Raw genomic sequence first — 27,910 nt, forward strand, 5'->3', positions numbered from 1 at the left:
GGGGAACGGCCAGGGTGAGAGAAATCTTTTTATTGGGGACTAGGGCATCAAGGAGGTGAGAGTGTGGTTGAGCAAATCAGTAGCTGCAGAAATGTTGTGGTGAATGGAAGGCCAAAGGCTAGATAGTTGAGATTTTGAAAGTGCAGTTGTGAGTGAATAAGGGATCGTTTTTTTCCAGGGATGGATACACAATGAGGTAGGGTTGAGGTGTGGAAGGGGGATGTGGGTGGTGAGTGATGCAAGGAAGTGATCAACGATGGCCTTATCTGTAATTGATATGATGGGACTAACAAAGACCATGTGAGATGGCAAGGCCGAGGGGGAGGCCATGAATATGGGTTGGGGAGTTTACACGCAGGGAGAGATTTAGGGAGGATGAGAGGGCAGTGAACCCAGAGGAGAGACAACACGATGAGTTGAGCTGGAGATTGAAATCATCAAGAATGAGAAGTCGCTCGGTGCTGAGGCTGAGGGAGGAAAGCAATGAAGATATCTTGATGAGAAAATACTTGGGAGGGCAGTAGAAAATGATGATTTTGAGTGAGAGGTGAGAGGGGTGGAACATAGTGAGGTACTCAAAGGAGGATAAAGTGACAGAGGAGTACGGATCAGGTTAAAGTGTGATTTGGTGATAAGCAGCACACCGCCACAGCAATAGTCTTGACGGGGCAAGTGGTGGAAGATGTAGCCAAGCGGCGGGCTTGATTAAGGGGCAGAGTGTCATCACCCCTCAGCCAGGTTTCCGTGAGGGCCATGATGTCGATGCAATCATCCATAGTAATTTCACGGATGGCAAGGGCCTTGTTCACAAGTGAACGGACATTCTGGAGGGAGATGCAGAGAAGGATGGTGATAGCTGATCTCTTGGCACAGTCCACAGGGTCAGCAGTGGGAGGGGTGAGTTGGGCAGGAAGAAGATTGGCAAAACTAGCCCCCAGTGGACGCACTGGCAGGGGGAGGTCAATGAAAGATTGGGATGGGCGCAGTTGGGATGCTATTCATTAATGGGCACTGAGTGGCTCAATGAGCCCATTGAAGGATGCCGAGAAAGACACAAGGAGAATCTGTAGGCTTATCTAATTTGGAGTCAAGTCTGGGATGGTGGCAAGAGGAGCCAAGTTTGAGGAGTACTGAAGGGTTGGGGTAGGGAATTGGGAGGGCTGAGGACCTGAGAGTGGAGAAGTGAAAGCAGGCATGATGATAGAAAAGTCTAGGAGGGGGTAAAGAGAAAAGTTAAAGAGAAAGAGCAAAAGTGGAAATATATTGATGGGCTTGGGTCCCGATCAACAGCCAAAATGTGCACACGAATGGATTCAGGCAGAGCTCATGCTATTTGTGGAACCAAATAGTTGAAACAAGGAACTGTAGAATGGAGAATGCCAGCCACATTTATACCACTCCATGGGAGCTTTTTCCATCATATACCAATGGCTTTTTTTCTCCGTAGGCAGGTGGTTTGTCATTAATCAATTTTATCTTGCCCCTCCTGGGCGGGAGGTTTGCTAGAGCTCTTCGGGAGGGTTTAAACTAGTTTGGCAGGGGGATGGGAACTGGAGCTACGGATCAGTGGATGGGGTAGCTGTTGAACAGGCAGATACCGAGTGCAGAGAGTCTGTGAGGAAGGTTAGACAATTGACACGACAAAGTTGCAGCCAGTATGATGGGTTGAAGTGTGTCTATTTTAACGCAAGAAGTGTCAGAAATAAGGGTGATGAACTTAGAGTATGGATCAGTACTTGGAGCTAAGATGTTGTGGCCATTACGGAGACGTGGATATCACAGGGGCAGGAATGGATGTTGAATGTTCCGGGGTTTAGATGTTTCAAAAGGAATAGGGAGGGAGGTAAAAGAGGTGGGGGAGTGGCATTGCTAATCAGGGATAGTATCACAGCTGCAGAAAGAGAGGTCGTCGAGGAGGGTTTGTCTACTGAGTCATTATGGGTGGAAGTCAGAAACAGGAAAGGAGCAGTCACTTTGTTGGGAGTTTTCTATAGACCCCCCAATAGCAACAGAGACACGGAGGAACAGATTGGGAGGCAGATTTTGGAAAGGTGCAGAAGTAACAGGGTTGTTGTCATGGGTGACTTCAACATCCCTAATATTGATTGGAACCTCCATAGTGCAAATAGTTTGGATGGAGCAGTTTTTGTCAGGTGTGTCCAGGAAGGTTTCCTGACTCAATATGTAGATAGGCCGACTAGAGGGGAGGCTATGTTGGACTTGGTGCTTGGCAACGAACCAGGCCAGGTGGTAGATCTCTCGGTGGGAGAGCATTTCGGTGATAGTGATCACAACTCCCTGACCTTTACTATAGTCATGGAGAGGGACAGGAGCAGACGGGATGGGAAAATATTTAATTGGGGGAGGGGGAATTACAATGCTATTAGGCAGGAACTGGGGAGCATAAACTGGGAACAGATGTTCTTAGGGAAATGCATGACAGAAATGTGGAGGTTGTTTAGGGAGCACTTGCTGCGACTGCTGGATAGGTTTGTCCCGATGAGGCAGGGAAGGGATGGTAGGGTGAAGGAACCTTGGATGACAAGAGATGTGGAACAGCTAGTCAAGAGGAAGAAGGAAGTTTACTTAAGGTTGAGGAAGCAAGGATCAGACAGGGCTCTAGAGGGTTACAAGGTAGCCAGGAAGGAACTGAAGAATGGACTTAGGAGAGCTAGAAGGGGACATGAAAAAGTCTTGGCGGGTATGATTAAGGAAACTCCCAAGGCGTTCTACACTTATGTGAGGAGCAAGAGGATGGCCAGAGTGAGGGTAGGGCCGATCAGGGATCGTGGAGGGAACTTGTGCCTGGAGTCAGAGGAGGCAGGCGAGGTCCTAAATGAATACTTTGCTTCAGTATTCACAAGTGAGACGGACCTGGTCGTTTGTGAGGACAGCGTGGAACAGGCTGATATGCTCGAACAGGTTGAGGTTAAGAGGGAGGATGTGCTGGAAATTTTGAATGATATGAGGATAGATAAGTCCCCGGGGCCAGACGGGATATACCCAAGGATATTACGGGAAGCGAGGGAAGAGATTGCTGCGCCTTTGGCGATGATCTTTGTGTCTTCACTGTCCACTGGAGTAGTACTGGATGATTGGAGGGTGGCAAATGTTGTTCCCTTGTTCAAGAAAGGGAATAGGGATAACCCTGGGAATTATAGACCAGTCAGTCTTATGTCAGTAGTGGGCAAATTATTGGAGAGGATTCTGAGAGACAGGATTTATGATTATTTGGAAAAGCATAGTTTGATTAGAGACAGTCAGCATGGCTTTGTGAGGGGCAGGTCATGCCTCACAATCCTTATTGAATTCTTTGAAGATGTGACAAAACATATTGATGAAGGAAGAGCAGTGGATGTGGTGTATATGGATTTTAGTAAGGTGTTTGATAAGGTTCCCCATGGTAGGCTCATTCAGAAAGTGAGGAGGCATGGGATACAGGGGAAGTTGGCTGTCTGGATACAAAATTGGCTGGCCCATAGAAGACAGAGGGTGGTAGTAGATGGAAAGTATTCAGCATGGAGCTCGGTGACCAGTGGTGTTCTGCAGGGATCTGTTCTGGGACCTCTGCTGTTTGTGATTTTTATAAATGACTTGGATGAGGAAGTGGAAGGCTGGGTTAGCAAGTTTGCCGATGACACGAAGGTCGCTGGAGTTGTGGATTGTGTGGAAGGCTGTTGTAGGTTGCAACGGGACATTGACAGGATGCAGAGCTGGGCTGAGAAGTGGCAGATGGAGTTCAACTTGGAAAAGTGTGAAGTGATTCATTTTGGAAGGTCGAATTTGAATGCGGAATACAGGCTTAAAGACAGGATTCTTGGTACTGTGGAGGAACAAAGGGATCTTGGGGTCCATGTCCATAGATCCCTCAAAGTTGCCACCCAAGTTGATAGGGTTGTTAAGAAGGCGTATGGTGTGTTGACTTTCATTAACAGGGGGATTGAGTTTAAGAGCCGCGAGGTTATGCTGCAGCTCTATAAGACCCTGGTTCGACCACACTTGGAATATTGTGTTCAGTTCTGGTCGCCTCATTATAGGAAGGATGTGGAAGCTTTAGAGAGGGTGCAGAGGAGATTTACCAGGATGCTGCCTGGACTGGAGGGCATGTCTTACGAAGAAAGATTGAGGGAGCTAGGGCTTTTCTCATTGGAGTGAAGAAGGATGAGCGGTGACTTGATAGAGGTGTACAAGATGATGAGAGGCATAGATAGAGTGGATAGCCAGAGACTTTTTCCCAGGGTGGAAAGGGCTATCACCAGGGTGCATAATTTTAAGGTGATTGGAGGAAGGTTTCAGGGAGATGTCAGAGGTAGGTTCTTTACACAGAGAGTGGTGGGTGCGTGGAATGCGCTGCCAGCGGTGGTAGTAGAAGCAGATACATTAGGGACATTTAAGCGACTCTTGTATAGGTACATGGATGATAGTAGAATGAAGGGTAGGTAGTTAGTTTGATCTTAGAGTAGGTTAAAGGTTCGGCACAACATCGTGGGCCGAAGGGCCTGTACTGTGCTGTACTGTTCTATCTAAAGTATGAATGATATTTTTCACCCACCCGACATTCTGTTTATTTACAAGATGAGTCAATGTAATGTTGTTTCCTGCAGAGAGCCTGATTTCTGTATCAAATAGCTTGCTTATCCTCAATGTAATGGCTTTGAGAGACTGAAAACATGCATAAATTGAGCCTTTCAGAAGTCTGAAGTATTTGACATTGCAATTAACTTGTAAGTATAGACCATCATGCACTGTGGGAGACTGACTGAGTTGACCCACCCCCATACCAATAAATATCCCCAGGCTGAGTTTGTGATTTCAGCTTGACTCCTCCCCCCACTCTACAATAACAAAAAATTTACAGATCCAAGAGATTAACCTTCAATTCCTCTATAGAACAATCGTGAAGAGTTGGGAACCCTATTTATATAATGTAACTAGTAGAGGTATGGTTTAAATTTGCAATATATTGGCTTGTCTGAAACTCCCTGTAATATAAAGAAGTTATGATTTAAATCAAGAACAGAGCTTTGCTTCTGTTGCAGCCTGATTCCTTCCCAGCATTGCCAGTATCACAAATTAAGAATCAGTGGGAACATATTTTATTACACATTAAATTTAAAGAAACTGGAGAAGTTGCGAAAGATAGTTTGGTAAAATATTTTGCCTTGATTGAGCATGTCCATTGATCTCCTTACAATTTGCATACCAGGATTGATCAGGGAAAGTACAGTACATCATATAAAAGCAAAATACTGTGGATTCCGGAAACCTGAAACAAAAACAGAAAGTGCTAAAAATACTCGGCAAGTCTGACAGCATCTGTGGAGAGAGAAATAGAGTTAGTGTTTCAGGTTGATGACCTTTCATCAAAACAGTGCAGTACAAACTAGTCAAGGTGATCAAAATGAACATGCCTGCTGTGTCCTGTCCAATTTCATCTTGAAAAGGGGCCTTGGCACAGAGCAGGTAGAAGAAAACTAGCATAATCAACAGATGGAGGTCCTGTTCAATCTTGAAGGCATGTCTGCATAACAAATCTATCAGCAAGTGTCTTATGGAGGGTCTAACAGTTTGCGCAAAATAGTCATCTTTACATGGGTCTAATACCACTGGACAATTGTGCTACCACAGCTATTGCCCCTACCACTACATCAGGACCCATTAATGATTTGTTGGCATCCATCCAAAGATGTTGGGCATGCGTCAAACAATCCATTTAGGTGGGGTGTCTTCTCTTGGTGCACCTTTGCTGATGGCTGTGAAGGGTAATCCTTGAGAGGCATGTTCTGCCACAAGTGCTACACGTGACGCTGTGAGTTGTTGCTTTCAGCTTTGGCACCTGTTGCCAAGCTGCTGTAGCCACCTGTCATTAATAAAAGAGTATTTTTGCCCGAGCTATCCAAATCTGCCTCGTACCAAAAGAACTGGACAGATATGGGGGGCATCAGTGATCTCAAATGTTATTTTCCTTTACAAAGTAAAGTGCAGGTTCTCAGTGTGTTTTACCTGGTGCTTCTCATAATGAAAGTGTCAGGTGTGAGCCTTCTACTGTCTAACCATTGTTTTCGCCAGTGTGAGGCGACAGTGAGGCCAATGGCTGCTGGGTGTCAGGGTCTGCCTGTATGGATAGAGGTGATTCAGGATCTCCGTGTATGGGACCAGTAACTACAGATATTACTGCCATTGATACGTTGGGTAACTGAGTAGCTGAGTAACACAAAGGAGGCTTGGCCCTGAGAGACAGGTGACAGTTTCTGCCATTCTCCTACTGAATCAGCATGACCAGGGATCTGTGTGGGAACACTCTATTGGTCAGAATGAAGACTGCTGAAGTTCAGCATTGTTGCGACCTCAATCTGATTTTCAATATCATGAATAAAGGTAAAGCAGAGACATTACACCACCCCCCAACCCCCGCCCAAAGGGTAGATCTTGACTTTGTGTAATAATGTAAAATGGATGATATTGAGTTAGCAGCCCTAGTCAGCCTCCCTCCTTCTACCTTCTGTAAACTTGAGCTCATCCAAAACTCTGGGTCCCATTCACCCATCACCCCAAAGTTTGCTGATCTGTATTGGCTCCCATTGGGCAACGCCTATATTTAAAAATTCTCATCCTTGTTTTTAAATTCCTCCATGGCCCCACCCCTCCTGTAGCCTTCTCTGACCTAACAACCCTCTAAGTTCATAAAATAAAAGCAAAATACTGCAGATGCTGGAAATCTGAAATAAAAACAAGAAACGCCAGAAATACTCAGCAGAACTGGCAGCAACTGTGAAGAGAGAAGCTGAGTTAACACACTGGTCAGTTCTGATGAAAGGTCACTGACCTGAAACGTTAACGCTGCTTCTCTCTCCACAGATGCTGCCAGACCTGCTGAGTATTTCCAGCATTTTTAATTTTTAACCCTCCAAGTTCTTTGTGCTTCACCAAATCTGACGACTTGCATATCCCTGATTTTCATTGCTCTACCACTGGGAGCCCTGCCTTCAGCTGCCTAGGGCCTAAGCTCTAGAATTTCCTCCCGAAACCTCTCCAACTCTCTAGGTCTCTCCTCTCCTCTAATACGCTCTTTAAAACTTACCTCTTTGACCAAACTTTTAGTCACCTGTCCTAAAATCTCCTTATGAGGCTCAGTGTCAAATTTAGTTTGATAACACATCTGTGAAGCGCCTTGGGATGTTTTACTACATTAAAGGTGGTATATAACTTTAAGTTTAAGGCGCACTGACACGGAACACAAAAGTCCGAGTGTATCAAGCCTGTGTCCTCAGTACCTTGCTCTATGGCAGCGAGGCCTGGACAACGTATGTCAGCCAAGAGCGACGTCTCAATTCATTCCATCTTCGCTGCCTCCGGAGAATACTTGGCATCAGGTGGCAGGACCGTATCTCCAACACAGAAGTCCTCGAGGCGGCCAACATCCCCAGCTTATACACACTACTGAGTCAGTGGCGTTTGAGATGGCTTGGCCATGTGAGCTGCATGGAAGATGGCAGGATCCCCAAAGACACATTGTACAGCGAGCTCGCCACTGGTATCAGACCCACCGGCCGTCCATGTCTCCGCTTTAAAGACATCTGCAAACGCGACATGAAATCCTGTGACATTGATCACAAGTCGTGGGAGTCAGTTGCCAGTGTTCGCCAGAGCTGGCGGGCAGCCATAAAGTTGGGGCTAAAGTGTGGCGAGTCAAAGAGACTTAGTAGTTGGCAGGAAAAAAGACAGAGGCGCAAGGGGAGAGCCAACTGTGTAACAGCCCCGACAAACAAATTTTTCTGCAGCACCTGTGGAAGAGCCTGTCACTCTAGAATTGGCTTTTATAGCCACTCCAGGCGCTGCTCCACAAACCACTGACCACCTCCAGGCGCTTACCCATTGTCTCTCGAGATAAGGAGGCCACAGAGATACCTTTAAGTCTTTCCCAGGGGCTAAATAATCAAGAGTGCTAAGCCTACCATACTCTCAACACTCTACGAAATGCTTTGCCTGTGCTGGGACGAGGGAGCAGTACCACAGGACATGCGCGATGCCAATATCATCACCCTCTATAAAAACAAAGGTGACCGCGGTGACTGCAACAACTACCGTGGAATCTCCCTGCTCAGCATAGTGGGGAAAGTCTTCGCTCGAGTCGCTTTAAACAGCCTCCAGAAGCTGGCCGAGCGTGTCTACTCTGAGGCACAGTGTGGCTTTCGAGCAGAGAGATCGACCATTGACATGCTGTGCTCCCTTCACCAGCTACAGGAGAAATGCCGTGAACAACAGATGCCCCTCTACGTTGCTTTCATTGATCTCACCAAAGCCTTTGACTTGGTCAGCAGACGATGTCTCTTCAGACTACTAGAAAAGATCGAATGTCCACCAAAGCTACTAAGTATCATCACCTCATTCCATGACAATATGAAAGGCACAATTCAGCATAGCGGTGCCTCATCAGACCCCTTTCCTATCCTGAGTGGCGTGAAACAGGGCTGTGTTCTCACACTTACACTGTTTGGGATTTTCTTCTCCCTGCTGCTCTCACATGTGTTCAAGTCTTCAGAAGAAGGAATTTTCCTCCACACAAGATCAAGTGGCAGGTTGTTCAACCTTGCCCGTCTAAGAGTGAAGAGCAAAGTACGGAAAGTCCTCATCAGGGAACTCCTCTTTGCTAACGATGCTGCATTAACATCTCACACTGAAGAGTGTCTGCAGAATCTCATCGACAGGTTTGCAGCTGCCTGCACCAAATTTGGCCTAACCATCAGCCTCACGAAAACGAACATCATGGGACAGGACGTCAGAAAGGCTCCATCCATCAATATCGGTGACCACGCTCTGGAAGTGGTTCACGAATTCACCTACCTAGGCTCAACTATCACCAGTAACCTGTCTCTCGATGCAGAAATCAACAAGCGCATGATAAAGGCTTCCACTGCTATGTCCAGACTGGCCAAGAGAGTGTGGGAAAAAGACGCACTGACACGGAACACAAAAGTCCGAGTGTATCAAGCCTGTGTCCTCAGTACCTTGCTCTACGGCAGTGAGGCCTGGACAACGTATGTCAGCCAAGAGCGACGTCTCAATTCATTCCATCTTCGCTGCCTCCGGAGAATCCTTGGCATCAGGTGGCAGGACCGTATCTCCAACACAGAAGTCCTCGAGGCGGCCAATATCCCCAGCTTATACACACTACTGAGCCAGCAGCGCTTGAGATGGCTTGGCCATGTGAGCCGCATGGAAGATGACAGGATCCCCAAGGACACATTGTACAGCGAGCTCGCCACTGGTATCAGACCTGCCGGCCATCCATGTCTCCGCTTTAAAGACGTCTGCAAACACGACATGAAGTCCTGTAACATTGATCACAAGTCGTGGGAGTCAGTTGCCAGCGATCGCCAGAGCTGGCGGGCAGCCATAAAGGCGGGGCTAAAGTGTGGCGAGTCGAAGAGACTTAGCAGTTGGCAGGAAAAAAGACAAAAACGCAAGGGGAGAGCCAACTGTGTAACAGCCCCGACAACCAATATTTTCTGCAGCACCTGTGGAAGAGTCTGTCACTCTAGTATTGGCCTTTATAGCCACTCCAGGTGCTGCTCCACAAACCACTGACCACCTCCAGGCGCTTACCCATTGTCTCCCGAGGCAAGGAGGCCAAAGAAGAAGAATAACTTTAAGTTGTTGTTACTATAGAAGATACGTCTAGGACATTGGCCAAGGGTGGGGAATTGGGGGAGCAGTTCTGCTGCAGAGGAAGGCCCAAAGTCTGCATCATTAGCTGCAACATAGCCAGGTAGTCATACAGCACTGCACAAATGAGGGCTCTGTTCTCCTCCTGGGATACCCAAACTATGCTTGTCATGATCTCAAATGACTGCATAAACTGCTGATGCTGGACTCCAAAGTATATTTGCAGGTGTGTCTGAATCCTTTAGCTCAGCAGCTGAACGTGCTCTCATTAAGGTTTTTAGATGGGCAGACTGTGGCTCTTCCAATTCCAGCTACCCTTGCTCCTCCTCATTCATTCCCTATACCTCATCAAGTATTTCATCCTGCAACTGACTAACTGGGCAAAACTGGAGTTGTGGCTGATACTGGGTGCTGTAAGGGGTTTAGCTGAGTCTGCATATTGGGCTCTGCCACCTTCTGCTCTTGCATACCTACAGGAACAGAAAAAGAATATATTTTAGGAAATACCCTGAAATGTTAACTCTGTTTTTCTCTCTCCACCAATGCAGCCTGACCTGCTGAGCAACATACCCTCTAAGTTATTTTCAAACAGATGATTTGTTTACGTGTGTAGCCCCTTTAAATTTTTTTGTGCAGCCGTGCTCATGCAGTAATTTAAAGGGGCCAACTTGTGCACAGACTGCCTGGGGACTTTTGGTCTGCTGCACAGCCTCGCAGTTTAGAGGGAGCATTGCTGTTGAGTATTTCCAGCTTTTTCTGCTTTTATTTTAGATTTCCAGCATCGGTTTGTATATTTGTATATATTTTTAATTATTTTGGTAAGTCACCCCTTGAAACAGAGTCTACATGACAACACAATCTGATGCTTTATGTTGCAAGTCTTCAGTATGTGTCTGTGTGCAAAGCATGAATTAATGAATAAGTAAGGATATAAAGAACGAAAAGCAAAAGATGTTACTAGCTTTAAACTTGGAGCAAGTTTCCAAACACAACCTCTATGCTTCCTTTTATTGCTTCTAGTTCCTGAATCATTCGGGCTCTCAACTTGTAAGCAGTCAAGCATCTTAGGGTAGGTGACCTGCACCTTCCCTGCTCGACATACTCTGCTGCCTGTGATGTGTGGCTTTCTCCTGAAACTGGATAGAAAAAGATTAGTAGTGTTACGACCAGGTGAGTAGGGGTCTAGGTGTTCCCTCCCAGCCTTTACCTGGTTTAACCATAGCAGGGTTTAATTTTACAAAACACCATGTTTTTATCTCCCCCTCAGTGAATCCTTGTTCACCGCTTTCCAATTGTAAGGCAAAGAAATCAATCAAGACAGGTTTTCTTGGATTTAAACAAGAAAGGTAGAGTTTATTAATCTTAAACTCTAATCCGGTTAACGACTACGAATATGCGATGCGACCACGCTAGCATGCATACGCGATAAACACACACGCAGATAGAGACAGAAAAAGTAGAAAGAATAAAGGGGAAAAGTTTGAGACAATATTTGTCAGTTACTTACTTTGAGTTCACTATCGAGGCTTTGGTTGCCAGTAAGTCCTGCTATTCACTGGGGCCCAGTTCACGCTTCAATATGTTTCGATGTCACAGTCTTTTCTCTCTTGAGGTGCATGTGTCTTCCGTGGGTCTGGTGGCTTGGGAGAAGTGACAGAGAGAGATAGCCATGAGAGGCCTTTTGTTCCAGCTTCAGTTGCAAATTGCCTTCCGAATTAGAGTCATAGAGTCATAGACTTATACAGCACAGAAACAGGCCCTTCGGCCCATTGTGGCTGTGCCGGCCATCAAGTGCCTAACTATTCTAATCCCATTTTCCAGCACTTGGCCTGTAGCCTTGTATGCTATGGTGTTTCAAGTGCTCATCTAAATACTTCTTTAATGTTTTGAGGGTTCCTGCCTCTACCACCTCTTCAGGCAGTGCGTTCCAGATTCCAACCACCCTCTGGCTGAAAATTCTTTTCCTCAAATCCCCTCCAAACGTCCCGCACCTTACCTTAAATCTATGCCCCCTGGTTATTGACCCCTCTGCTAAACTAAAATGTTTCTTCCTATCTAACCCATCAATGCCCCTCATAATTTTGTATACCTCAATCATATCTCCCCTCAGCCTTCTCTGCTGTAAGGAAAACAACCCCAGCCTTTTCAGTCTCTCTTCATAGCTGAAATGCTCCAGTCCAGGCAACATCCTGGTGAATCTCCTCTATACCCTCTCCAGTGCAATCACATCCTTCCTATAGTGTGGTGCCCAGAACTGTACACAGTACTCCAGCTACGGCCTAACTAGCATTTTATACAGCTCCATCATAACCTCCCTGCTCTTATATTCTATGCCTCGGCTAATAAAGGCAAGTATCCCATATGCTTTCCTAAGCACCTTATCTACCTGTGCTACTGCCTTCAGTAATCTATGGACAAGTACACCAAGGTCCCTCTGACACTCTCTACTTCCTAGGGTCCTACAATCCATTGTATATTCCCTTGCCTTGTTAGTCCTCCCAAAATGCATCACCTCACAGTTTTCAGGATTAAATTCCATGTGGCTGGAGAGGATTTGAAAATTTGTGTCAGAGGCCCTGCAATCTCCTCCCTTGCCTCACATAACGGCCTGGGATACATTTCATCTGGGCTTGGGGATTTATCCACTTTTAAGCCCGCTAAAACAGCTAATACTTCCTCCGTTTCAATGCTAATATGTTCAAGTATATCACAATCCCCCTACCTGATCTCTACACCGACATCGTCCTTCTCCATAGTGAACACAGATGAAAAGTAGTCATTTAAAACCTAACCTATGTCCTCCGGCTCCACACACAGATTGCCACTTTGGTCCCTAATGGGCCCTACTCTTTCCCTGGTTATCCTCTTGCCCTTAATATACATATAAAACGCCTTATGATTTTCTTTTATCTTGCCCGCCAGTGTTTTTTCATGTCCCCTCTTCGCTCTCCTAATTACTTTTTTAAGTACCCCCCTATACTTTCTATACTCCTCTAGTGCCTCCACTGTTTTCTGAATCTGCCATAAGCCTCCTTTTTTTTACTGATCCAATCCTCTATATCCCTTGACATCCAGGGTTCCCTGGACTTGTTAGTCTTACCCTTCACCTTAATGGGTACATGTTGGCTCTGAACTCTCACTATTTCCTCTGTGAATCACTCCCACTGATCTGATGTCGACTTTCCTACAAGTAGCTGCTCCCAGTCCACTTTGGCCAGATCCTGTTTTATCATCTTAAAATCGGCCTTCCCCCAATTCAGTACCTTTATTTTCAATCCATTTTTGTCCTTTTCCATAACTACCTTAAATCTTGCAGAGTAATGGTCACTATCCCCGAAATGTTTCCCCACTGACACTTCTACCACTTGTCCGGCTTCATTCCCTAGGATTAGGTCCAGTACTGCCCCTTCTCTTGTAGGACTTTCTACATACTGGCTCAAAAAGCTCTCCTGCATGCATTTTAAGAATTCCGCCCCCTTTAAGCCTTTTGCACTAAGACTATCCCAGTTGATATTGGGGAAGTTGAAATCCCCTACTATTATTACCCTATTATTTTTAGACCTCTCTGAGAGTTGCCTACCTATCTGCTCCTCAATCTCTCCCTGACTGTTTGGCAGCCTGTAGTACACTTCCAGCCAAGTGATAGCCCCCTTTTTGTTTTTAAGTTCTACTCGTATGGCCTCATTTGAGGAACCTTCTAAGATATCATCCCTCCTTACTGCAGTAATTGACTCCTTGATCAACAGTGCAATGCCACCTCCTCTTTTACCTCCTCCCCTGTCATGCCTGAAGATTCTATACCCTGGAATATTGAGCTGCCAGTCCTATCCCTCCCTCAACCATGTCTCTGTGATAGCAATATTATCATAATGCCATGTGCTAATCAATGCCCTCAATTCATCTGCCTTGCTAGTAAGACTCCTTGCATTAAAATAGATGCAATCCAGCATTGCATTTTTCACTTGTGCCTTATTTGCTCTGCCTTCTAGACCAACTCATTTTCTCTTCTATATTTGATTGAGCATCACCCCCTACTGTAACTCCACTCTGTATCCCATCCCCCTGCCAAATTAGTTTAAACCCCCCCCCCCCCACCCAACAACACTAGCAAACCTCCCAGCAAGGATGTTGGTCCCGTTCCAGTTCAGGTGCAACCTGTCCAACTTGTACAGGTCCCACCTTTGCCAGAAACAGACCCAGTGATCCAGGAAACGAAAGCCTTCCCTCCTGCACTACCTCTTCAGCCACGCATTCATCTGCTCTATCCTCTTGTTCCTATACTCACTAGCATGTGGCACTGGGAGTAATCCAGAGATTACAACCTTTGAGGTCCTGCTTTTTAATCTGCTACCTAACTCCCTAAATTCTTGTTGTAGGATCTCATCCCTCTTTCTACCTATGATGTTGGTACCGATGTGTACCACGACCTCTGACTGTTCACCCTCTCCCTTCAGAATATCCTGCAGCCGCTCCGAGACATCCTTGACCCTTGCACCAGGGAGGCAACATACCATCGTGGAGTCTTGTTTGTGGCCACAGAAACACTTGTCTGTGCCCCTTATGATTGAATCCCCTGTCAGTATGGCTCTCCCACTCTTTCTCATCCCCTCCTTAGAAGCAGAGCCATACGTGGTGCCACGAACTTGGCTATTGCTGCTTTCCCCTGGGAGGCCAACCCCCCCAACAGTATCCAAAGCGGCATATCTGTTTGAGAGATGGATGGCACAGGGGACCCCTGCGCTACCTGCCTGCGCCTACTACTCCACCTGGTGGTCACCCATCCCTTTTCTGCCTCTGCAGCCATTACCTGCGGTGTGTTCACCTCGCTAAACGTGCTATCCATGACGTCCTCAGCATCGCAGATGCTCCACAGTGAGTCCATCCGCAGCTCCAGCTGAGCAATGCGGTCTGCTAGTAGCTGCAGCTGGACACACTTCCTGCACACATGGTCGCCAGGGACATGATTTCCCACATAGCACAGGAGGAGTATGCCACGAGGCTGAGCTCTCCTGCAATGACTCAGCCTTAGATTAAGCTCCTTAGTTACTCCCTTTAATTTAGAGTACTAATTATGATAGGGACCTTATTCTACTCCAAACACCACCTACTACAATCTAAATTCCCTACCTTTACTTTTACTTCGGCTATTGAAAGTAGTAAAAAAGGGTAGAAATACTCACCTATTCCTACTCACCAATCAGCTGCCTCCCCTTGCAACGTGTCACTTTCTGAACTGTGACATCAGTCCTGAAACTCTCCCACTGTCTCTTTGAGAGTCTGTGAGAGTATGCCTCTTTTAAGCTGTTGGAGCTCCTGCTCGCTAGTGCCTGTCTCCTCGCAGGTCCACTCGGTCTGGCTCTTTCCCTGGCCTCTCGCAGCCTCTTTTAAGCTGCTGGAACTCCCGCTTGCTGGTGCCTTTCTCCTCACAGGTCCACTCAGATCTGTGTGGCACAAAAATAAAAACCCAAGTTGGCCAGCAGGTCAGTCATGTGACTAACTGGCTAAACAAATGCTTCTGCATTTGTGGATTGTATTGTTTTAGCAGGCCCTGGAATGTGCTTCCTTACACCTTCAGTGTCTGGTGATCAAACTTCATTTGGGTTAATTGGATCAGGAAATAGTCCTTTGTCTCCACAAGTAGCATCTCTTAGTATGCAAATGTCCTGACAGCCCAGTGTCTGGTGATCTTCAAACAAGTCATTTCTTCACTCCAGCAACAGTTTAAAATCAATGTTCTTATGACAAAATTAATATACCTCATTCTTGGCAGGTGGGGTCTTCATGACAGTAGCAATGCAGAGTTTCCTGGTAAAAAAAAAAAGTGGGCATTTGGAAGGTGCATGTATTTCTCTTTTGGGCCTCCTTATCTCGAGAGACAATGGATACGCGCCTGGAGGTGGTCAGTGGTTTGTGAAGCAGTGCCTGGAGTGGCTATAAAGGCCAATTCTGGAGTGACAGGCTCTTCCACAGGTGCTGCAGAGAAATTTGTTTGTTGGGGCTGTTGCACAGTTGGCTCTCCCCTTGCGCCTCTGTCTTTTTTCCTGCCAACTACTAAGTCTCTTCGACTCGCCACAATTTAGCCCTGTCTTTATGGCTGCCCGCCAGCTCTGGCGAATGCTGGCAACTGACTCCCACGACTTGTGATCAATGTCACACGATTTCATGTCGCGTTTGCAGACGTCTTTATAACGGAGACATGGACGGCCGGTGGGTCTGATACCAGTGGCGAGCTCGCTGTACAATGTGTCTTTGGGGATCCTGCCATCTTCCATGCGGCTCACATGGCCAAGCCATCTCAAGCGCCGCTGACTCAGTAGTGTGTATAAGCTGGGGGTGTTGGCCGCTTCAAGGACTTCTGTGTTGGAGATATAGTCCTGCCACCTGATGCCAAGTATTCTCCGAAGGCAGCGAAGATGGAATGAATTGAGACGTCGCTCTTGGCTGGCATACGTTGTCCAGGCCTCGCTGCCGTAGAGCAAGGTACTGAGGACACAGGCCTGATACACTCGGACTTTTGTGTTCCGTGTCAGTGCGCCATTTTCCCACACTCTCTTGGCCAGTCTGGACATAGCAGTGGAAGCCTTACCCATGCGCTTGTTGATTTCTGCATCTAGAGACAGGTTACTGGTGATAGTTGAGCCTAGGTAGGTGAACTCTTGAACCACTTCCAGAGCGTGGTCGCCAATATTGATGGATGGAGCATTTCTGACATCCTGCCCCATGATGTTCGTTTTCTTGAGGCTGATATATATGTATATATGCCACAATTCTCCTATAACAAGATTGCCAAACCTACTTCCTTGAACAATGTTGTTTGGCCTCTTGGCCTTCCTGCAGACAAGTGGCATAACTCCTATAAGGACAAACTGCAACCTTTTAAGAGCTACTGGTACCAGATATTACTCCCGTTGGCCGTTGTACATTCCCAATGCATTGCACACTGTGCTTTAGGAGCTCTTTGATAATCTGATAACAAGTTGTCCTCACTTACCAAAAATGGGTTTAAAAATGCAATGGCCCTGGTTTTGCAGTAATTAGAGAGCCAATACAGAGCTGTGCCCTCTACTCGGCATCTGGCACCTATGTGAACAGGGCAAGCAACTGCATCTCTCCTTAACCTGTCAGATTGAAGAACCGTCAATAATCAGCGCAGAGGCTGAACCAGGAAGTGTTAGTTCAAAAATGAATTTACTATCAAATCAGATGCAGGAATAAAGAGAGGGAAAGAAAGGTTGGATTAAAGAAGAGGGATAAAAGAGACAGCAAGAAAAAGTAAAACAAACTTTTTTTCTCAAAAATTTCCTATATTAATTAAAAGCTGAAGGAATGAGAGTTCACACTTGCAAAGGTTAGTTTTCAGTGTCAGAAAACTTATTTGGAGTAATTAAGACCTACCACGCCCTTAAAAAGGTACTTAAAATGGAATGGCCAAGCCATTACCACTTTTGGTGAGTTTTGCCAACATCTATGTTGGAAGTATTCTACAGCCAGAGAGTGGTAGGAATGTGGAACTTTCTGCCACAAGGAGAGGTTGAAGGAAATAATATATATACAATTAAGGGGAGGCTAGGTAAGTATATGAAGGAAAAGGAAATAGAGGGTTATACTGATAGAGTTAGGTGAGGAGTTTTGAGTGAGAAATAAATGCCGGCATGGAATAGTTGAGTCAAATGGCCCATATATGGGCTGTATATCCTATGGAATCTTATGCAATATGTAAGTACAGGAAATTCAATGTATTTGGCAAGATGCTGTTTTTGCACAGCTTTTGGACGACCAGGGCATCTTGGATGGCAATTTGCAGATTTCTGCGTTTAACTACAGGTTGGACTTGCTGCCCAATTTGAACCTAAATAACGGTGACTGCAAAATCTGACCCAATGTATTGGCACTCCCTGCCAGCAATCCATGATCCTACATAAAAGGTCAAGTGGGCAGTAACTTACCACAATATAATTCACCCTCCAAATAATTATATATGATTCTGGTGTTTGTTTCCACTTTCCAGTAATAATTAATATAAGATAGTTCCACTACATGCAAACATATGAACTAGGAGCAGGAGAAGGCCATTCGGTCCCCTCAAGCCTGCTCTGCCATTCTCTCAAATCATGGCTGATCTGTTTGTGGACTCAACTCTACTTTGCTGTCTACCCCCCGATACCCTTTGACTTCCTTGTTTGTCAAGAATCTGTCTACCTCTGCCTTAAAAACATTCAATGACCCTGCCTGCACCGCTGTCTGGGGAAGTGAGTTCCACAGACTCACGACCCTCTGAGAGAAAAAAGTTCTCCTCATCTCTGTCTGAAATGGGAGACCCCTTATTTTTAAGCTGTGCCCCCTAGTTTTAGTCTCTCCCACAAGGGGAAACATCCTTTCATCATCCACCCTGTCAAGTCCCCTCAGGATCTTATATGTTTCAATAAGATCACCTCTCATCCTAGAAAGTTTCCTTCTAAACTCCAATGAATACAGACCCAATCTGTCCAAGTTTTCCTCATAGAATAATCCTCTCATCCCAGGAATCAGTTGAGTGAACTTTCTCTGAACTGCTTCCAATACAATTATATCCTTTCTTAAGTAAGGAGACCAAAATTGTACACAATACTCTAGATGAGGTCTCACCAATGCCCTGTGCAACTGTAACACGACTCTTTTGTTTTCATTTACTATTTTGTGGGAAAAATATACTCTTTGCTGATTTCTGCAAATTAAGAGCATCATAATTCTGGTATGTTTAAAACAATAAACAGCAATGAATAAGACATGTGAACATTTGGTCACATTTTTTTACTATACCCTAGATAGCTTTTAACTATTATAATAAAGTATTGAAACTCATCAGTTATAATAATTAGACATTTTTGAAATTCAGTTTAAATTGTGGCTCCCAAGACACATATGGTTTCATTTTGGATGACACAATAATTATTCTATATATAAGTTCTGAGGTTTCACAGCATCACTAAATGTGGAATTTCCTGTCCTCTGGGAATGCTTTCAATCCTTTCCACAATCAAATCGGTTTGGGAAATATTAAGGCTTATTCTTAATGAAAAGTCAGCAGGTCATTTTTCCTCATTTACAAACGAGTTTAGCGAAGGGCAAAATCTTTAGGCAAAATCTACTTTTTTTTAAAAGAAAAGTTCCCATTCGCGGGCTTAAGTATAGCCAGTCCAGCTGTTTTGGCCGAGGTTCACTTAAAATGTACCATTCCCACGACCTCGGTGATAAAGATCTCAAGAGAAGGGGAGTGGGGTTGGGGGGGTGGGGGGTGGGGGGGGGGGGGGGGGGTCGGGGGCTGTGTTGGCTTAGGGGACAACTTTCTAAATGCATCTAGCCATGCTTTCATATTGACAAGATGAATCTTTATTTTTCATTAATCGCCATCTAACCATGGTGAATGTTTGCATCGTACCATTAACGTTAGGACGTGAACAACATGGAGACTGTAGTCAATTTCACTAACAGACACTTGATATTTGTCTCCTGTTCAAAATAAAATGCCATTATGAAGCACTTATGCATAATATATATATGTCTAAATATTTAGTGTAAAGCCAACTGATTGAAGGCATGATGCCTTGAAAGGGAAAGTGAGTGAATACATGTGAAAGTGCATTTCACTTCTTTGAAGTTCTCTCTTCGCTATTTTCCACATTGGAATGTAAGGGGGTAATGGAATGCTAACATTCAAACTCTCAAGTGACTTCTTCACTGCTTCCGCTGCAAGCGATGCTGAAACCGTGGGAGAATCGTTTAGAACAACAGAGGATTCATAGAGATCCAGTGAGGTCTGTCAAAGGGGGGGGGGGGGGGGGTGGGGATATGAAAATATACTGCAGCACGTTCTCCAGCCAGTTGCCTCTGTATTTGTCGCCGAGGCTTTACCAACTATTTAGAGGCTTTCAGGCTGGTGTGTTTTCAAATTGGCTATCTTTATTCCCTGTGTGTCTTGTCTTAGAGGATGCTGCTGCTGCTATTCCAAGTCTTGTTTGCAACAGTTGCAGGTCAGCTGTCAGTCCCCTGGCACACGGTGTGTGCCAGAAATGCCTGTTACACTGCGCACATGGGCAGCAAACCATTCCACAAAGCACTGGAGAGCTGCAAGGCGAACGGAGGCAGCCTGGCGACGGTGAAGGACGCGGGAGAAGCTGTGCAGATCCAGAGGCTGCTCTCCAGTCTCCCCATGGCCCCACCGCCAAGGGGCCAGTGGAGGTTCTGGATGGGGCTCCAGCTGCCCCTGAGACACTGTTACCAGCAGCACAGACCGCTGAGGGGCTTCCGCTGGACCTCGGGGGACGAAGAGACCGAGTTCTCCAACTGGGCCAGGGAGCCCCAGAGCACCTGCACGGCCCACAGGTGCGTGCACATTGCCTCCTACCCTCAAGGCAGCTTAAAGGGCGAGAACTTCCAGTGGTCAGACGGCGTCTGCAGCCACGGCGTGGACGGCTACCTCTGCAAGTTCAGCTTTAAAGGCATGTGCCGGAAGATGGATCTGAGCGGCCCAGGTTCGGTCACCTACACCACCCCCTTTAATGCAGAGAGCTCCTCATTGAGCCTGGTACCATTTGGCTCCCTGGCAACTGTGTCCTGTGAGGACGGTGGCATCTCAGCAGCCACGCATTATGTTCTGTGCGTGGAACAAAGTCCAAAGTTGTTTGGTTGGTCGATGGACGGTCCCTTCTGTGCCCCTCCTTCTGGCTGCATCATTGCCAATGGGGGCTGTGCCCAGGTCTGTGTGAGTGATGGGGAAAGGGGTCACCACTGCCAGTGTGAGAACGGCTACCAACTCGGAGCTGACCAGCGCTCCTGCGAGCCCCTGGATCACTGCCAGGGCGACCCCTGTGAATACAGGTGCGTCAACTTCCCGGTGGGGTTCCGGTGCAGCTGCCCGGCGGGCTATGAGCTGGCGGGAAACGGGCGCGATTGCGCGGACACGGACGAATGCGCCGGAGCACCTTGCGCCCAACTCTGCATCAATTCAGCGGGGGGTTACCGATGCGCTTGCACCGAGGGCTTTGCCATGGTAGCCGGGCAATGCCAGGATCGCGACGAGTGCTCGGCGCGCCCGTGTGCCCACCTGTGCCAGAACACCGATGGGTCGTATCGGTGCCACTGCAGGGCGGGTTATGTGACCAGTGCAAGTGGGCATTCCTGCATGGATGTTGACGAATGCACAGGGCACCCCTGTGCAGGGATATGCTCCAACACCGAAGGGAGCTTTGCGTGCTCCTGTAGTGAAGGTTACGCATTAGGTGAAGACAATGCATCTTGTGTCCCAGAGAGCATGGTGACCACATTGCTTATTGCCACTGAGCCAGCTGTGTCAGACACTACAGCTGGAGGCTGGAGTCCCAGCTCTGCACCTGGCCCAATGGTCCACACCGCTGACTGGGGCAGCACCCCACTACACCTGGACTCTCCAGCGACCCCCACTCAGTCAGAAACACCCACTACTGGCCGGCTAAGCGGACAGAGCGACGGGAGAGTGACGGACTTCAGTGCTGGAAGCTGGTCGCCGATGCCTTTCCTGACAGTGAGGCAGCCCCCGGGCACAGGGGGGACTCCCAGGCAGGTGGAACAGGAGAAGGGGACATGGTGGCTGTTGCTGTGTGCACTGGGCTCGGCTGCTGCTCTGCTGCTTGTCCTCTGCGCCATGGCTTTGATTCTGTACCGTCGCCACAGGTCAGCCAAAGAGCAGACCAACAAGGCTGGACATTACTACAGCTGGGTCCAAACGACAGAGCCTTCCTCATTCAGAGCTCCGGACAAAGTCACATCTGTCCACTGCAACCCTTCAGCCGACAGCTACATGGAGATTGAAGCAAATCAGACTGCTGTATAGACCTGAGATCAGAACAATATCAGAATAATACATCTCTCAATTTCATTCGTGGTGACAATCTTTCAAAATTTCTGTTCGCCTTCAGACACAAATAACCTGAATTAGGTCATCTCGGCTCATTTACAATGAAATATTTTTGACAACCGTGAAAAAAAAGGTTCTTTTTTTCCTCTGAGCTTTTAAAAATAACACCATGAATTCAGAGCAGCAACAATTTATTTTGATTCGTTATGAAATGACTATGTGAATTTGCAAAAGCAAAATACTACGGATGCTGGAAATCTGAAATAAAAACAGAAAGTGCTGGAAATACTCAGCAGGTCTGGCAGCATCTGTGAGAAACAGAATTAACGTTTCAGGTCGACGACCTTTCATCAGAATTCTTTTGCTGAGTATTTCCGGCATTTTCTGTTACTGTGTAAATTTAGTTGGCTTTGCAGAGGTTTACATTTGCTTTCTAAAATATTCCTTTATCGGATCAATAACACCAGGTCAAGGGTCAGCTTTAATGTACAGCTATGCAAATAGCACTCCCTTTTTGATGTTGCTAAGAAATTGTGGCCAAAACCTTAACATGTTACAAGTTAGATTTGTTTCAGATAAAAGTAACAGATTATAATAGTGCTATTGTGATTGAAGCTGTGGCTCAGTTGATAGTGCTCACATATCTAAATTAGAAGGTTCAAGGGTCAAGTCCCATTCGCAGAGACTTAAAGGCAAAAATCAAGTACTGCACTGCCACAGATACTGCCATTCCAATAAGACATTAAACTGAGGCCCTGTCTGCTCTCTCAGGTGGAAATTACAGATCCCATAGGGCGATCTGAGAAGAGCAGGGGAGTTTATCCCTGGTGTCTTGGCCAATATTTATCCTACAATTGACATCACAAAAACAGATTATCTGGTCTTTATGATGTAGCTGTTTGTGGAGGCTTGCTGTGCGCTTACTGATTGCCGTGTTTCCCACATTACAACAGTGATTACTTCTAAAGTATTTTGTTGGCTGTAAAGCACTTTGAGATGTCCTGTGGTTGTGAAAGGCACTATATAAATGCATGTCTTTTTTTCTTTCGCCTTGATTTTTTTTAGATTCCAAATAGACTTTGGAAATCCTAACAACATAGTATACGTGCATTTACAAAAGACATTGAACAAAGTTCCACATGAAAGACTCAATAATTTCATGATATAAGAAGAAGACAGATAATAAATGGGCTGAAACAACAAGTACTTCTTATATGGGTGGTTGTAGGGTGGGGAAGAGGTACTAATTTGGTTGCCCAAGGGAGCAGTTTTACGATCTCTACTATTTCTAATTTGAATTGATGATTTACACTGGTACTTTATTTTGCATTCTCTCATCCTCTTCCATTGTAACTTGGGCAGATAATCAACAGAAACCCCAGATTAATGCCACGTCTGGGGGTTTCTACTGATCTCTGCCAAAGTGATGGCAGGTCAGGGAACCCCCATGAAAATTTTACCTTTAGGATTCAGAAATGTATTACAAATTAATCAAATTTACAGATGATGCTAAATCAGGAGTTAATATTGAATTGTCAGTGGAATTACTGAGTTTGTCAAAAATATGTAAGTGGGTGGAACAATGGCAAGTGATACTTAGTGCAGAGAAGTGTAAATTACTGTGCATGGGGGAAAAATGGGTGACTTAAATACTACATGAATGGAAATATTTTAAGAAACAATTAAATGTCATGATGTGGGCTCTCCCACATCCATATTTATCTTGTGATCTGATGACATTTGTAGGTTGGTTTATCAAGAATGGTGGGGAGCATTATTCCAGTCCTTGACAGCGTTAATGATATGGCTGTGCGTCTGAGTTCTCTGAAAGCATGTATAGTGACAGAATGTTGGAGACATGTGCTAGGAAGTGGAATGTGCTTAGATATTGGATGTTGTGCATCACCTAACTTAGCATCTCTAAGTTGAAAATAAAATCTAAAAGGAAATTAAGTTTACATATTGGGCAGCACAGTGGCGCAGTGGTTAGCACCGCAGCCTCACAGCTCCAGCGACCCGGGTTCAATTCTGGGTACTGCCTGTGTGGAGTTTGCAAGTTCTCCCTGTGTCTGCGTGGGTTTCCTCCGGGTGCTCCGGTTTCCTCCCACAGCCAAAAGACTTGCAGGTTGATAGGTAAATTGGCCATTATAAATTGCCCCTAGTATAGGTAGGTGGTAGGGAAATATAGGGACAGGTGGGGATGTGGTAGGAATATGGGTTTAGTGTAGGATTAGTATTAATGGGTGGTTGATGGTCGGCACAGACTCGGTGGGCCGAAGGGCCTGTTTCAGTGCTGTATCTCTAAAAAAAAAATGATGGGCTGATTTTTATCAGCGCTCCACGGCGGCACCGCTGTGAGAGCGGTGACCTTCCGACATGCAAAAGTGCCGCTGCACAGCCCCCACAATATTACGCGCGGGGGCTGATTTAAATAGAGGGGCAGAGCGGCCGCCCCCGATGATGTAGAGAGGTTTCTTGCCTCGGAACTCCGTACGGGGTTCCAAAGGTGCGCGAGTTGCGTTCGGCGGCTGTAAAATCAGGGTGGGAGGGCCGCGGCCAGCAGGTAAGTTCATTTGCATCTAATTTTCGTTAATTTAACTATTTAGATGAAGGCCCCACTGCCAAGCGGCGGGGGGGCGCATCGAGGTCCCCACCCCGCCTCCAATAATATGCGGCGGGCTCTTCTCGACGTCGGGGGTCGAGGCGGGCCTCTCCCCGCATAATTTTACCGCCCCCCGCCTCTTTAGATTTTTGCTTATACAAGGTCCTGTGCTCCTGTACCCTGCAATCTTATCCAATTAAAAATACAATTTCAAAGTTCTCGAGCGATGTTCTTCGAAACAGAACGTTTGTAATTTAAAATACTCAACATCAATTCAATTATGATTGCATCTTGCCATGAATGAAGCGAATGCAGTATCAGAGTAATAATCCAATTCTGCACTACTCTCTGAAGCCTTGCCTGTTCACTGCCCACAATGTTGACTGATTTTCTCACCTGAATTCCTGGTATGCGTTACTAATGAGTGAGACTGCCCTGGTATGGATTCAGAATATGATCGCTTAGATGTCACATTACATAAGAACAAATACCTATCAGGCATGAAATTTTTTTTAAAGTAATAACTTAAAAGCTCCAATGGCCATCTTTAGAAAACTGGGAGATTATATTTATTTTGATGATTTGAAAAACACACTATCAACTGTGCTAATTTGACATAATTTACAAATGTTGATTAGATTAGTAACAGTATAAATCTGATCATATAATGCAAACATTGTAAATGCCTGTTGCACAGGCATACTATTGCGATGCTGTTATATTTAAACTGTGTTAGAAAAAGTGTGGTGTTTTAAAATATTAACCTTTTCTTTTGTGTTACCTCTTCCTAGCATCTTCTTGCCGCTGCTCTGCTTGGATTGGAGCAGAAACTGGGCACAATACCGAAGCCAACTTTCCTGAGTGTGCCTTTTTGAATGGCCACCCGCAGGTTGATCCAATGGGAAATTGAGGCTGACAGGCTAGTTACACCCCTTCAGTTTCACCTTGTGTTACACCTGATGTTTGCTGAGATGTTCCACCCACTCTCAGGGAATCTTGGGCAACACAAGATGGGGGGAGCAGGAGTTGGTGCAGTTCAGCCACCTTGGGTATCTGCCTGTTATTCATCTGCTTTGCATTGGTGAAACAATGTGCTCCCTGGGTTCATAGGTGAGGAAAATTGATCCTCAACCAAGCACCAGAAAGAAGCCGTGGGAAGTCATCCTAGCTTATATGTGTCTCATTTCACTAGGGGAGTTGTGGAGGAAGAAAGGGGAAAGGAAAACAGCATGCATTCCCCCAAAAGTCCCCCAAGGCAGTTTGAAGAATTGAAAAAAAGGAGGGTTAAAAATGCAGGGCTCTTGGCTTTGCACCAGTGTGCTTGCCTTAACAGAGTGTTGGCAGTACTCAGGAAGGGTGAACCATGTCGGTTATGTCTCAGCTGATATTATCGATGGATTAAAAAGTAATGCAGGAAGGAATGTTACTTATTATGTACACTCCCTGTGGGCATACTCATGAAAATGTTTTAACATATGCAAAATTGGAATTGACTCAAAAGGGTTGATAATGACACTCTAGCAAAACTGTGCAGGTGCCCCTGGTGCAGTGTTTTGATGCGATTATTTTTTAAAATAAAAGTCTGCCTGATCTGTATGTGTTTTTACATGCGTTACCATGATTTCAAACAACAAATGAAAATAATAAAAGCAAAAGGCAACTTTAGGATGATCTTACAAAATTGCATTCCCACTGAGTGAAACCGTCCCATGCGTGGTTTAAAAGAAAGCTTTAACGTGATGTTACAGACCAGACGCTACAAGGGGGATTCCTGTTTTGTACTGAGTTAATTGATCTCGACTGCGGCAGTGACCATGGTGTTACAATGGTCTTCAGCAATCCTGAATGAGGGAGGAGGGAAAAAAAATGAGCATGGGTCACATCTCTCACTTCTGATCACTACCCAGTTACTCGCGCTGAAAAGAGCACATATATTAGTCCAGTGTAAGGACATGATTAAACTTGCTGTGATCCTGTATACAGTTGAGTTGCCTGCAAATGCTCTCTGTCCAAGTTCACACTTGAAGGAGGGTCACTTGGCATTAGAGAGTTGATGGACCCTGTGGAATCTTACCTCGGCAAGTTCCTTCACGGAAGGAGGGGAGAAAAGGGAAGAAAACAGGCGAGCTGCTGAATCAATGGCTGCTAGGTAACTGTGGGAGCCTGTTAGAGTTGAGATAACTCTCTACCTCCTTGTACTGGGTCACACGACCCTGTAACTTGTCTCACCATACCAGCCTGCTTCTGGTTGCTATCCCCTATTTAAGGGGTGTGGGGGGGGGGGGGGGGGGGGGAGGCGGAGGGAAGGGGCAAGATGGTCCTGTTGAATCCCCCTGTGAGACATCAGCCTCAGCTGTGCCTACTCCAGATATGCTTCTGCTGATGAGCATTGCCTTAGTGATCGACACAGGGCAAGATGTTTCAGGGAAGGGTGAAGGGCTGTGTGATGGTTTGTCCCTCACCCACACTAAGCCTTCAAACAGCCTTACAGCTCTTTCATTTCATGTCATGCATAGCCATACCTCAGAAAGACATAGTCAAGATGTAATATACAATTGAAAGTCTTGCCACACTCCCACTTTTCAAAGCTTCATATATCAAACCATTGTCATGAACATGGATACATACTGACAGCCAGGGTGAACTTCAGGTTGGATACATGGCAACCATCAATAACCCCTGTCCTTTGACAAATGCAGTAGGGCAGTGATGAAAGTGTGGCCATTGGGACCAGTCTATCCATTACCTACTTGATACATGTTTGAGAAGCACATTAGCTGATACTGCAGCTTTTGCCTTGAATTCATCTGGGGCATAAAAGTTGAGTGCAGTGATGATCTTGATTGACAGTTATAGTGCCACCCCTATGTTCCACGGAGGTGACAGGTGTCTTGCAAATGGCAAAGCTGAGCAACTGGGTCTCACTGACCCAGAGTCTGTAGAGATAGTTGTCTTCAGTAACTCACACATAGGTGTGTAAGCCCTGCAGATATCACTCCACAAGATATCAAGAAATAGTAGAGTGCACTAGACACAGCAAACGTTATAGGTGCCAGTAACATCTTGACTGTAGTGCTGAAGACCTGTCCTCCAGAACTAACCGCACCGCTAGGCAAGATGTCCCAGTATGGCATCAATACTGGCATTTACCCGGCAATGTGGAAAATTACTCCAGGTATGTCCTGCCCAGGAAAAGTAGGACAAATCCAACCCAACTAATTACCATCTTTTCAGCCCCCTCCCAATCATCAGCAAAGTAATGGAAAGAGTTAGAAGCAGCTCTAACACGTGGCATTTACTCAGCAATAACTTGCTCATCAATGCTTAGTTTGGATTCTACCAGCACAACTCAGCTCCAGACCTCATTACAGCCTTGATCCAAACATGGCGAAATAATTGAATTCCAAAGGTGAGGTGAGACTGACTGCCCTTGACATCAAATCAGCATTCGACTGAATGTAGCACCAAGAATTTTGAGTAAAACTGAAGTCAATGGGGATCAAGGAGAAAAATCGCCAGTGGCTGGAGCCATAACTAAAGGAAGATAGTTGTGGTTTTTAGAGGCCAATCGTCTCAACCTCAGGACGTTGCTGCATTCCTCAGGGCATATGTCTGGTAGAGGTAAGAGGAGGCAGCATCCCAGGTATGACAACGTTGGTCTGTAACTTTCTCCACAAACAGTACATTGGTCTTTTGTGATTGGTTTCTGGAAATGTATCCCTGAGTTTTTCTCCCTGTCTGTCTGCCTTCCCCTCTATCTGTGGGCGAGA

At 46.0% G+C, this 27,910-nt stretch overlaps 1 protein-coding gene across 1 annotated transcript; it reads left to right on the forward strand.

Annotated features, from left to right (window-relative positions):
• Window positions 1-19,522: 19,522 nt before the first annotated feature.
• On the forward strand, window positions 19,523-25,734 carry LOC137376236 (complement component C1q receptor-like). Its single transcript, XM_068044387.1, has one exon. It carries the CDS (start codon window positions 19,634-19,636, stop codon window positions 21,512-21,514), a length of 1,881 nt encoding a protein of 626 aa, XP_067900488.1. The 5' UTR covers window positions 19,523-19,633; the 3' UTR covers window positions 21,515-25,734.
• The last annotated feature ends 2,176 nt before the right edge of the window (window positions 25,735-27,910 follow it).

This window comes from Heterodontus francisci, chromosome 13, assembly GCF_036365525.1.
Source record: "Heterodontus francisci isolate sHetFra1 chromosome 13, sHetFra1.hap1, whole genome shotgun sequence".
In the NCBI taxonomy this organism is placed as follows: Eukaryota; Metazoa; Chordata; class Chondrichthyes; order Heterodontiformes; family Heterodontidae; genus Heterodontus; species Heterodontus francisci.